At 42.1% G+C, this 14,021-nt stretch overlaps 1 protein-coding gene across 4 annotated transcripts in view; it reads left to right on the forward strand.

Annotated features, from left to right (window-relative positions):
• The window catches only part of PARP9 (poly(ADP-ribose) polymerase family member 9), a 110,501-nt gene that overhangs the window by 51,877 nt on the left and 44,603 nt on the right, over positions 1 to 14,021 (forward strand). For all 4 annotated transcript variants that reach the window (XM_029605299.1, XM_029605297.1, XM_029605296.1 and 1 more), the window contains exons 5-7: positions 164 to 1,026; positions 1,809 to 2,030; positions 2,138 to 2,356. In XM_029605299.1, coding sequence (XP_029461159.1) covers positions 164 to 1,026; positions 1,809 to 2,030; positions 2,138 to 2,356 — 1,304 coding nt within the window. The remainder of the gene's footprint in view (positions 1 to 163; positions 1,027 to 1,808; positions 2,031 to 2,137; positions 2,357 to 14,021) is intronic.

Raw genomic sequence — 14,021 nt, forward strand, 5'->3', positions numbered from 1 at the left:
CAAAGTATTCATCTGTTAGGTTATATCATACCTTGTTAATTTTGGAGTTCTCATACTGAGATGTTTTATCATTCCTGCTACAGAAATGCTATTTTTGTTCTGATTGCTGTGTTTTGTTAATAAGATGACCTCCCCCAAACTTAATTCCTTTTTTATGCTGCAGAGTCGGGTGGGTTTGACCGGAATGAAATCTCAGTTCCCATTGGGGACCATGTTTACCAAGCACTTCTGGAGAGTGAAAATTTGTTGAGCGATGTAGTCGAGAAGAAGTTTGGATGCATTGGTTATCTTAGGGGTTCTGTATCTTTGACAACCCAAACCAGCACCGTGCATCCCATGGTAGTATACAGGAAAACATTACGGAAAGAACTTCAGCTCTCTGTGTGGAAGGACGATCTCACAAGACACAAGGCGGATGCTGTGGTGAATGCTGCCAACGAGCACCTAGATCATGCGGGTGGCCTTGCCTTGGCACTGGTGACAGCTGGTGGGAGAGAAATTGAAATAGAGAGCAAAAAATGGATTGACCAACATGGAAAAGTAGAAACTGGTGAAATAGCAATTACCACTGGTGGAAACCTCCCCTGTAGGAAGGTCATTCATGCTGTGGGGCCCATATGGCAATCATCCATGGAGATCACATGTAAACAAAAACTTCAGGCTGCTGTTAATTCAATTCTCAAGTTTGTTGATGGTAGCAGTGATATCGGATCTGTGGCGATTCCTGCCCTGAGTTCAGGGCTTTTTAGCTTCCCTTTGGAGCTCTGTGCTGCAACAGTTGTCACTACTATTATGGAATTCTCTAAGCTGGCTCCCGCTTCTCCACACAAGAAGGAAATCCGCTTAGTAAATAACGATGACCGTACTGTCACTGCAATGAAGAAAGCTTGTGAAGAGATCCTGGGCAGCAGTGAGGATGCTTTATCTCATCCGAGCCCAGTCCTGCCATCAAACCAGGCTTTTGATTCCATCTTGGTAAATGGTCTTCGCCTTCAGATTATCAAAGGGCACATTGAGGACCAACAAGTGAGTCTTTTTATTTTATATTAATCCAGAAAGAAAAGTGTGACAGTTTTTGCAGGTTTTATTAGCTTTGTTGTAAAGGGGTACACAGCCATCCTGCAAGGTCATTGCTGCTTCATGGCAGATGCGTTATGCACATTTTCAGCTTAAATGGAAATGAAAATTGTAGTATGTTTCAAAATCTTGTAAATAATATTGTAGAATTTTTTGTTCCATCATATAACTTCAAGAGAGAGAAATTAAGTGTGTTGCTTTATTCATTTTATCCCACCCAAATTCTCAACCATACCCTCATTTCCTACTTTAATTACTGTAGCCTCCTTTTTCACTGACCTCCCATGTCTTGAGACCACAACGGGTACTTTTTTTTGCCCCAGAGGCTTTAGATGAATTTTCAAAAGGGAAAAAAAATTTCCTTTTGAAAACTGAGTTGGAAAAAGTGCACGCACAGGCCTGCCCTCGCCAATTGTGTGGTTACTTCTTCCTGTGAATTTACATGTGTACACGCAAGTGCCAATCCCTCCCTGACTCCATCCCGTGGCATGCCTCCTCACTGTGCACATGTACTGGCACTAGGCATTTACTTTTATGTATAGAAAGAGTAGAAAATTTTCAAGGAGCCCATTCCTGCACGTAAAACACTGTTTTACGAACAGAAATGCCTTTGAATGTTGCTCTCAGAGTAAACATGTAAATCATGCGAGTAGAAAAACATCATCAGTCACCTTCAGTTATAAGCCTTAATTTTAAGAGAAACTAAGCTTTGCTCTCTTCTTTTCAACTAGACTATGGTTATTGTTAATTCTACATCTGAGACACTGGATCTCAAGGAGGGACGTATTTCTGAAGCAATTCTGAAGAAAGCAGGTCCTCAACTTCGGCATGAATTTAACAGTAAAAGAGAATCTCGTTCACAACCAAGGTCAATAATATGTACAAGAGGACATAATTTAAGCTGTCAATATGTATACCATATTTTGTGGCCAAAAACTGCAGATCCAAAGGAGGTAAAAATATATTTATTTCCGCTCAGAGTTGCTGGATATAAAAAAAACTTTTAATGATTTATTCTGTTCTGGGTAAATTTAAATCTCATGCTTGTCTTATTCTGCAGAAATTACAGAAGGTAGTAACGGAGTGCTTGCAGCTTGCTCAGCGCTTTCGGACCTCTTCGATTTCGTTCCCTGCCCTTGGAACCGGTGCTATAAATATTCAAAAGGATTTAGCAGCACAGATCATGACCAGCAAAGTTCTGAGCTTTGCACGCCAGTACCCTGGAAAGAAGCCAGATGTGAATTTTGTGATATATCCAACCGACGATGAAACTTTTAAGGCAAGTTAAGGCACTGTGTGCTAAACCGTGATCAGGTCCTCAGTATTGAAGAAATCTTCTGCCCTTTGCTCTGAACGGAAGCGCTTTCAGTATCAAACAGCTGCACAAAGTACTTTGTTTAGGGGAAGGCTAATGAATGTTTTATGATGCAAACCTTTGGGACTGCCATGGTAAGCATGTTCACAAGACCCAAAGGGAAAGAGTTTAATTTAATTTAGCCTGATTAACAAAAGTATAGTACAAAATATCCTAACTACAATAGTAGATTAAAAAAAAAGAAAACCGTATGACTCTGGCTACCTAATTAATGATCTATTATTTTTTTGTACTCCAGGGTTTAAAATTAAGACCGTTCAAAGTGGTGTACAAAAGTTTAAAAACAGTAAAACAAAATAAGATCTATTTAAAAAAAAACAAACAAAAAACAACCCATGAGCATTATAATTACAAATCAGTATAACATCCCAGCCTGGATATAATTATCTACCACAAAATGCAGCACATGTCCCCTAACCCTGCCCACCAAGCTCCCTCCCACCCCATGCCAAGCCCTACCAGAACATATTTTCTCACCAACCAGGAGAAGTGGAGGGAAAGGCTTGTCCAAGACCCCTAGAGGAAAGAGGATGAAAATGAAGCACTGGGGGTAACCTGCGGTAACTTCTCCGTAAGGGCCTAATCTGCATGGAGTGGCTGTTACTCCTCTTAAAAAAAAAAAAACAAGAGGGGAGGGGTAACCTGCATGAAACAGTAGTTACAGTCCTGAACACCTTGCTGCGCAGAACTGGATGGACCACTTTGATCATTATCTGCCGTCATTTACTGTGTTACTACATAAGGCCTGCTCTTGGCACCACTCCTGTAGCTGGCTGGGGTCTCACTGTAGTAGTGGCAGCCGTCTTTCCTACCTGGGATGAAACGCGTTGCCTCTTGAGCACACCAGGCATTTGTCACCGTCGAGCAGGAGACTCGTACCTGAGTCGTCCTGCTCCAGCGTGCACAGCACTGTGGCCTGAGTTGCAGGACTGTCCCATTTCATTTCCCTTTGGCAATGGAGGACAGTGGGCTGAGAACCAAGGAAGCCGGAGTTAAAATTCTGCTGACACTCCTGAACTTGGGCAAGTGATGTCACCCTCCACTGTCTCAGGGTACAGTCTTAGGGGGTTATTTGCTAAAGGTTTTCTCCCATTTTGTGTCTGCGGGGAAAAATGCTTAGAAGGGCATATTCAGTAAGCTGGCAGGTGGCAAGTTTATCCAGCTAAAGTTAGCCAGATGACTTGTCCTGGATATTCAGCAGGATAAACATCCTGCTGAATATACTAGCCTATAGTTATCTGGCTACATCCAGCCTTGTGTGGCTGGATAACTAATTATTTAACCAGATATCTTCAAAGATATCCGATTAAGTAGCAGTTCAAAAAATTAAAGCGGGGGGGGGGGGAACTGTGCCTGATTCTCTCCCTTCTTCCTACTCCCCCCCCCCCTGAAATTTAATATATGGGTTTGTTGTGCCATGCATCCCCAAACCACTCCAAAATTAGATTATCATGTTTTGGGGCCCTGGCAGGACTGGGCTGGTATGAAACTAGTCTAGGGCTTCACACTTACAAGCCCCTTTCCCTTATGTTCTGAGGGGCAGGCAGGTCTTAAGCGAGAGTCTCGTGAAGAGTGGTATGGGGGAAATCCCAGTTGTGGCTAGGGTAAGAGGCAGGTGGCAGGCAAGGATGGTCATGGCTAAGGTCAGAGGCAGGTGTCAGGCGAGAGTGGTCAATATCCAGGCTGTGATCGAAGGCAGGCGGCAGGTGAGAATGCTCCAGGTCCATGCAGTAGTCAATCCGAGGAGAGGCTGGGCTAGGAGAAATCAGGCAGGCAAGGCTGGAAAGACGAAGTGGGCAGGGCAGGAACTGGGATGCTGGGTCAGACAGGCAGGAACAGGAACACACGATGCAGCAACTCGCACTACAAAGCAGTAGTCTACCTGTTGCTGAGGTAGTGATTTGATATATGGCTGGGGTTTAAATACCAGCCGTGAGACATCATCTGCCAATGCCAGTCAAGGGGATTCCCACCATGGAGCCTACAAGTTTGTGTGCACACCTGGGGGGAGCCCCGAAGAGGAAGATGGCGGCGAAGTGGAGCCATGTGAGAGAGGGAGATCCAAATGAAGTCTGTGGAAATGTTGGCAATGGGCTGTAACAACCCCCGGGGCTGGGCACAAACAGGTTTGTTCGGCGCACATGTAGGACTTCATATCTTTCTTTACTTGAGGCCACCAATAGTAAGCGTTGAAGAGCTTGAGGGTATGGGATACTCGATGCCCAGCCATGTGAGAGTTGTGCACCCTTTCAACACTTTTTTTTCCCAAAGCTTCTTAGGGACAACTGTCTTCCCAGAGGGGATATAAGTGGCAGAAGCAAGGATGATTCTTGCAGGATCAATGATGTGTCGGGGTGCTTCCGCTACATCTTCCATTAGGAAGGAGTGAGAGAGTGCATCTACCTGCAAATTTTTTGCAGCTGGTTGGTAGCAGAGCTCAAAATCAAACTGACAAAAGAAAATGGACCAGCGAGCCTATATAGGGTTGAGTTGTTGGGCCTACTGAAGGTACTTGAAATCTGTATAGATGATAATCTGGTGCTTGGCACCCACTAAGAGGTGTCGCCATTTCTCTAGAGCCAACTTGACTGCCAGGAATTTCCAATCATGAAATTTCTCTCTGCAGGAGAAATTTTCCTGGAGTAAAAAAGAAAAGGTAGCAAAAGTCTCTACAAGCATTGTGTTGACTGAGGACAGCCCCTGTGCTGAGGGTAGAAGGCATCTATCCTCCACAATGAAGGACATTCAGTGTCTGGGTGTTGTAGGCAAGGACTTTGAGATTATTTATTTATTTAAGATTTATATTCCGCTTTCTGCACTTTTTTCAGCGCTTCAAAGTGGATTACATTCAGGTACTGTAGGTATTTCCCTATCCATAGGAGGGCTTATAATCTTAAGTTTGTACCTGAGGCAAGGGAGGGGTAAGGTAACTTGCCCAAGGTCACAAGGAGCCGACAGCTGGATTCGAACCCTGGTCTTCTGCTTCGTAGCCTACTGCTCTAATCACTAGGCTACTCCTCCACTCTCCAGAAAGGCTATCATAGCTTCTGGGGTCCAGTTTTGGGTGTCCGCCCCTTTTCTGGTCAAGGTGGTAAGTGGGGCAGCTAGGGTGGAATGCCCCTGGAATGAACTGGTGGTAGTAGTTAGCAAATCCCAGGAAGCTTTGCAGTGCCTGGAGACCAACCAGCAGGGGCCAATCCAAATGGCTTTCTGTTTTGACAGGTCCATCAGGAGGCTAGTGTGAGAAATGATGTAGCCCAGAAAGGGAAGTTGTTTCTGTTCAAAGAGGCATTTCTCTAATTTAGCGTAGAGATGATGTTCTCGCAGGCGCTGAAGCACTTGCTGTACGTGTCATCGGTGAGAGGCCAAGGACTGTGAATAGATGAGGATATCATATAAGTATACCATGACAGAAGAATAAAGAAGATCTCTGAAGATTTCATTGACCATGTTTTGCAACAGAGCTGGAGTGTTGCAAAGCCTAAAGGGCATAACATGGCACGTGTTGAAGGCTGTTTTCCCACTCATCTCCTTGTTTGATATGAATAAGATTATAGGCACCACTCAGATCAAGCTTCATGAATATCTTAGAGCCATGCAGGTGGTCAGATAGTTCAGCGATGAGAGGCAATGGATAATGATTTTTCTTGGTACAGGCATTAAGGCCTCTATAGTCGATGCAAGGTCTGAGAGTTCCATCCTTTTTGGCCACAAAGAAAAAGCCCGCTCCAGAGGAGGGTCAGATTAAGCCCCTGGCTAGGTTTTCTTTAATGTATTCACTTATAGCCTTGGTCTCCTTTGGAGCCTGTGGGCAAATTCTTAGTGTTTGGATACTTTCCAGGTTCTTGTAACCTGGTTTGGCCACTGTTTGAAACAGGATGCTGGGCTTGATGGACCCTTGGTCTGACCCAGTATGGCATGTTCTTATGTTCTTCCCAGTGGGAGTACTTTAACAGGGAGGATTCTGTTTCGCAATCATACAGACAATGCAGTGGTAATGCTTGGAGAATACAACAAAGTAATTGGCGTACTGTGGAGGAAGTCCAGGTCCATCAGCTGTCCTGGCTAAGCAAACTGGAGGCTGAACAGGGGCTAGGCAGATGGTGGAACAAGCAGGGCTAGTTCTGATGTCGCTGAAGCCAAGGTAGCCCTAGTATGATGGGATTCACAGCCTGAAGGATGACATGGAGTGAGAGAGTTTCCGAATAAAGGAGTCTGTTATAGAGGGAGACTAGAACTGTTATCTCTGAGAGTTTGCCTGGAAGGGGCTCCCCATAGACAGAGGAGATGGTAACAGGTGGTTCCAATGGAATAGTAAGAATATGGTATTGGCGGACCTGGGCCTGATCGATAAAATTTTCTTCAGTCCAAGAGTCGAGGGTGGCTTCAGAATGAACAAAAGGACCGTCATACTGGGTCAGACCAAGGGTCCATCAAGCCCAGTATCCTGTTTCCAGCAGTGGCCAAACCAAGTCACAGGTACCTGGCAAGTACCCAAATATTAACTACATCTCAAGCTACTGTTGCTTATTAATTACCGTAATAGTTTATGGATTTTTCCCCTAGGAACTTATCCAAACTTTTATTTAAACCCAGTTACACTAACTGCTGTAATCATATCCTCTGGCAACGAATTCCAGAGCTTAACTATGCGCTGAGTGAAAAAGAATTTTCTTCAGTTTGTTTTAAATGAGCTACATGCTAACTTAATTGAGTGCCCCCTAGTCCTTTTATTATCTGAAAAAGTAAATAACTGATTTACATTAATTTTTTCAAATCCTTTCATGATTTTGTAGACCTCTATCATATCCCCCCTCAATCATCTCTTCTCCAAACTGAACAGCCCTAACTTCCTTAGTCTTATCTCATAGAGCAGCTGTCCATGCTACTTATCATTTTGGTCACCCTTCTCTGCACTTTCTCCAGTGCAACTCTATCTTTTTTGAGATGCGGCGACCAGAATTGTACACAGTATTCAAGGTGTGGTGTCACCATGGAGCGAATTAGAGGCATTATGACATTTTCCGTTTTATTCACCATTCCCTTCCTAATAATCCTAACATTCTGTTTGCTTTTTTGACTGCCGCAGCTCACTGAGCTGACTATTTCAATGTATTATCTATCCACTATGACGCCTAGATCTCTTTTTTGGGAAGTAGCGCCTAATATGGAACCTAACATTGTGTAACTATAGCATGGGTTATTTTTCCCAATATGCATCACCTTGCACTTGTCCACATTAAATTTCATCTGCCATTTTGATGCCCAATTTTCCAGCCTCACAAGGTCTTCACAATCCGCTTGTGAATTAACTACTCTGAATAATTTTGTATCATCTGCAAATTTGATTACCTCACTCGTTGCATTCCTTTCCAGATCATTTATAAATATATTGAAAAGGGGAGAGGAGTGATGTCATCGGAACAGATGGCTGACTAAATCTGAGCTCCCACTCCATACAACCCTGTATCATGGTAAATCTCCACCATCAGACTTCGTAGACCCATTTCAACAGTGCCCAGCTTGGGACTGACAGTCCCTGATGTCGATGTGACGAAAATCAGCGATTTAAAAAAAATTTCATATAAAAAGCAAGAGCAACTGAAAGCACCTGGCCTCTCTCAAATGGCGGCACTTGAGGATATGTCCGCGAGCAAGCAACAAGAAGACTCACCATCGATCGACGAACTGCCGACCAGACTAGAGATGAAGCGCTGGGGGGGAGGGAGGAGAGGACATATGTGGGATGACTGATTTCTCTCCTGAAATAGCATACAGGCCACAGGGCCTGTCTGCTAGGGATTTAGAACTAGTAGGGGAAGCCCTACGATGGTCAAAGAATTTAAAGGTTAGGTGGGTACTGGCGGGGGGTCTCACGTAGCTTTCATTTCCTATATGTACTTTTTTAGCAGCAACAGTTTTAGGAGTTATAAAGAGATGCGGTTGGCAAATTCAAGGTGGTTTCCTTTCAATGGCAAATGCACATTATGGGTATCAAATTTCTAAATGGCTGAGTTGCAAATATTGTCCCTTAAAGTGAATGGACTTAACTCATATAGAAAAAGGCAACTTTTATTTGCTGAATTGAAAACAAACAACACACTGCTGTAGCCTTTATATTCAGGAATCACATCTCAAATGCAGACATGAGCATACGATGAAATCTGCAATTTTCCCTCATCAATACTGGGCAGCAAGCACCAAATCTAACAGAGTAGGGATTCTCATTCATAAATATATCATATATGAGCAGCAGGCTTACATATCGGATCCAGAGGGTAGAGATATATTACTTACCATCATATTAGGGGGCACAACTTATACTTTCTTAAATATCTATGCACCAATAACAATCAAGGCTCTTTTCTGGAAAAATTGGAAAATGTAATAGAATTGCATTCTTCTGGATGCTTGATAATAGGGGGAGATTTTAACTTGACAATAAACCCTCAGATTGACAACACTAAGGAGTGAGAGATGACTTCCAGCAAGAATAGAAAGATACTCAAAGCTCTTCTTGCGAGGCAAGGCCTCCTTGATACATGGAGGGTACTTAATCCCACATCAAAAAACTTTATGTACTTTTCTCGGGCGTACCAATCTTACTCCAGAATAGATTTATTACTAGTAGATAAGGCCAACATAAACAATGTGATTAGACCTTATATAAGGAACTAGTGCACCTAGACCTCTCCAACGCCAACTCTGCAACTTTATCATGGATCAACATCACCAAAAAGGTTGCAGATCAAATATGCCCCATGACGACCAAATATATCAACCCTAACAAAGACAACAGGAAACCCTGGTTCACCCAGGAACTGAAAAAACGTAAACAAGAACTGAGATGCAAGGAACAAAATTGGCGAAAAAAACCCATCTTCAACCACCCGCCTCATCTACAAAACGTGCCTCAACTCATACACAAACGACATTAACAAAACCAAAAGAGAATTCTTCTCCAAAAAAATCCACCAACTCATCTTTGATTCAAGGGCACTGTTCTCATATGTTTCAACTCTTACTAAACCACCCTGCGCCTTCTATTCCAGATGATCAAGCTCTCAACAAGCGAATGAACTAGCTGACTTCTTCGATAACAAAATCACAGCACTCCTAGCCCCTCTCAAAGGAGCAGCTACACTTCCAAACCACGTTCAACAATCATCACAATCAACCATCCAACAATCTTTGCACGCAACAGATCAACAAACCTCGCACTCTACCGTCCAGCAATCTTCACCTTCACACATGCAACAAACATCGCACTCAACCACTTTACAACTTAACACAACTCCAACAATGCTCGACAAGTTTGAGCCTACATTCACACTAGAAATAGAGAATATCCTCAAGAAGATAAAACCATCCTCTCACCCTGCAGACCATATTCCATCAAACACACTGAGTCTGATCACCAACACTATAGCCAAACCTGTCACAGACATCATTAACTGTTCTCATCACCCAAGGCCATGTACCTAACCAAACTCAAGTTAGCCATGCTCAAACCGCTTCTGAAAAAACCCAACCTTCCCACCTCAGACCCAGCTAACTTCAGACCCATAGCAAACCTCCCTATGATAGCCAAAACTATGGAGAAAGTTGTTAACAAACAACTCACAGAATTTCTTGAAGAAAACAACATCCTCACCCCAAACCAATTTGGTTTTTCGCAAGACGAGGAATACCGAATCGTTATTAGCCACTCTATCAGACACTATTATCTTTAACCTAGAAAAAGGCCATCCTTGCCTCCTCGCTCTCCTTGATCTCTCATCAGCGTTTGATACTGTAAACCACCAGTGCCTCCTACAACGACTAACAGACATTGGCATTACAGGAGCAGCATTCAACTGGTTCAAATCATTTTTGGAAAACAGATCATACAAGGTCAAGATAAACAACAATGAGTCCCACGCCATCGAATCCAAAAGGGGAGTACCGCAAGGATCATCCCTCTCCCGACTCTCTTCAATATATATCTTCTCCCACTCTGTCAATTACTCACCAACCTCAAGCTAATTCATTTTCTATATGCGGATGATATACAAATGCTCATCCCTATAGAAGACTCACTATACAAGCTATGTCACAACTGGAATAAAATGTCTCTCAGCTATCAACAACCTTCTCACCAGCCTCAACCTAGTCTTAAACACAAAAAAACTGAATCCTCATTATAGCACCGGAAAACTATGTCCCACCACCCACAACTCTTAATACTAGCCAAAGCCTGGATACCTTTTCACAAACAAGTAAAAGACCTAGGAGTCATCATAGACAGCGGATTCAGCCTCAACAAATTCGTCAATAACACTACAAAAGAATGTTTCTTTAAACTTCAAACCTTAAAGAAACTAAAACCACTCCTGCTATACAGAGACTTCCGCATGGTACTACAGGCCATCATACTCCCAAAACTGGACTACTGCAACTCCCTCCTTCTAGGCCTACCAGCATGCACCACAAAACCACTTCAGATGGTCCTTAATGCCTCAGCAAGAATCCTCTCAAATGCCAAAAAAAGAGATCATATTACCCCAATCCTTCTTCATCTCCACTGGCTCCCAATTAAATTCAGGATCCAATTCAAATCCTTAATGATGATACATAAAGCCTTGTACAACATCGCGCCTCTCAAGCTAACATTCCAATTCAGCTACACACATCCATGAAACCGACAGAAGCGCTTATCAGAACAGACTAATCACCCAACCAGCTAAATCCGCGATGAGAAAACGCGCCCTATCCACAGCGGGCCCTTCACTCTGGAACTCACTTCCCACAGACCTTCGCCTTGAACCATGCCACTCCACATTTAAAAAGAAACTTAAGACTTGGTTATTTAAACAAGCATTCCCGCAGAGCTAAGAGCAGGTCACATATCATCCGTTTACCCCAGCATATTTCACATAACTTGTTATCTTTTTTACTGTTACTTTTCATGGATGTTTACTGTTATTTATTTATTTATTTATTTTTATTTATTTATTAATTGTTATTTTATCTATTTATTATTACTTCTTAATTGTTAACATTATTATATATATTTTACTGTTATTTGGATTAACCATGTTCATTGTAAACCGCTAACTTGAAGCGATAGTTACTGTTCATTGTAAACCGGGGTGATATGTATATTATACAGGAACCTCCGGTATATAAATCCTTAAATAAATAAATAAATAGAGACTCTATAACTTGGTCTGATCATGCCCCAATAGGACTCACACTTCGAGTATTACATTATGATAAAGGTACTCAATATTTGAAACTTAATGAAAGCTTAATTGAAGATGAGACATTTTTCCTGGCACTCAAGGGAGATATACAGGAATATCTAGCTCATAATGATTCTGGTGATGTTACACCGATGACACTTTGGGCTTGCTTAAAATCAGTGCTCAGGGGTAAATTAATTGCTAAGGCGACCCATGTCAAAAAAACAAGAGAAGCTGAAAAGAAAAACATTCTGGCAAGGATTAAACATCTTGCAGAATCACATAAACGCATAGGTTCTGCCAGAACACTGAAGAATCTAGATCAATGTAGGAAACAATTGGAAGCCTTAGAAGCAGCAGCAATAGCTCATCATCTAGAGTTATTAAAACAAACTCACTATGAGGGAGGTAATAAAGCAGGTAAACAACTAGCCCGTAAACTTAAAGTACAACGCTCCCTCAATAATATAGTCAAAATTAAAGATGAACTGGGTAAACTATTAACAACAAATAGTGAAATCAGACAACGTTTTTTGCGCTTTTCTACAGATCTTTATGCTACGGATGGAGCTATAAACCCTGAAAAGGTTAAAACGTACCTACTTAATGCTCCTCTACCCCAGATATCACAATCCCAAAGAGACATGTTAGATAGGAGATCTCCAGGGCTGAAGTAGCCTGGGCTATTAAAAGTTTGAAATCAGGCAAATCCCCTGGCTTAGATGGCTACACAGCTGCCTTTTACAAAAAATATGCTGACCATTTGATTCCTCTGCTATTAAAAGTATTTAATTCTTTAAGGGGCACAGGGGAAATCTCATCGGTAACAAACACAGCAGGCATAACAATTCTGGCCAAACCTGGTCAAGACCCAACACTCTGTGGTTCCTACAGACCAATATCCTTAATCAACCTCGATATGAAAATCCTAGCAAAAATACTGGCAAATAGACTGAATTCCATTTTATCAGATTTAGTGCACCCGGACTAATCTGGGTTTATTCCAGGGCGTATGGCATCGGATAATGTCCGCAAAACTGTTAATTCCATTTGGTGGTCTAAACGTCATAATATCCCATGCCTGCTGCTAGCGATAGACTCAGAAAAAGCGTTTGACTACGTCCACTGGCCATTCCTTTTCCAAACTCTGCAGATGGGGAATTACTTTATCGGGTGGATTAAGAAACTATATTAGCACCTCTTGCCTGCTTAAAAGTTAATGGGGGTTACTCCCACACATTTCCCATAGGCAGGGGTACTCGCCAAGGATGTCCTCTCTCACCCCTTCTCTTTGTGCTTTTCTTAGAATCATTTACACACAGGATTCGCAATCATGATCACATAAAAGGCATCCAGGTGGGACATTTTTGTTCTAAACTATCGTTGCTTGCTGATGATATTCTATTCACTGTCACCCTTTAAATTCATTATCAGCAATATGTCAAGAGATCTCTAACTTCAGTCAAGTCTCTGGTTTTAAAGTAAACTGGGAAAAATCTGAAATTCTCAACGTTTCAGTAACAGAATCAGTGGTAGACAGACTTAAAAGGAATCATCCCCTTCGATGGAACAATTCTAAGATCAAATATCTTGGAGTATACATAGGCAAGATGACCTGTTCCAATTAAACTACCCACCCTTACTGGAAAAAATATACAAAAACCTGGAGGAATGGGACCGTTATCATATATCCTGGATAGGTAGAATAGCGGTCCTTAAAATGAATATTCTCCCTAGACTTTTATATCTTTTCCAAATGCTTCCAATTGCCTTACTGCCAAAAATGATAGAAAAATGGCAGCGGTGGCTTCTCAAATTTGTATGGAAAGGAAAACGGCCAAGAATATAAAAAAAAAAAGGTAGTGTTTTTACCAAAGATGCAAGGAGGAATGGGTGACCCTAACTTACATTGGTATCATGCAGCAGCACAACTAAAAGCGATTATAGATTGGAATAAGCAGAGTAAACAACCGCTATGGGTGAAACTGGAACAGGCCACCCTTGGTTATATGCCTCTTTCAGCTTTGATGTGGCAACCTAAATCCTCATGACGATTGCCCACCATACTTCCTGAAACAGTTCAAATAACATACAATATATGGTCACGCTGGAAATCTCTCTTAGTGGGAAACAAGACCTATTTTCACAGCTCCCATATTTTTCACAATAATCTATTTGGGCCGTGTCAACACCCATCAGCTTTTAGTTAGTGGCGAACAAAAGGAATATATAAATTGGAACATTTATGGGATCCAGGAGGTATGAGTCCTTTTGAGACATTACAACATAAGTATCAATTGTCCCCTAGAGAAATATTCTCATATTTACAGATTTGGCATTTTATT

The sequence above is a fragment of the Rhinatrema bivittatum genome, chromosome 6, assembly GCF_901001135.1.
Source record: "Rhinatrema bivittatum chromosome 6, aRhiBiv1.1, whole genome shotgun sequence".
Taxonomy (NCBI): Eukaryota; Metazoa; Chordata; class Amphibia; order Gymnophiona; family Rhinatrematidae; genus Rhinatrema; species Rhinatrema bivittatum.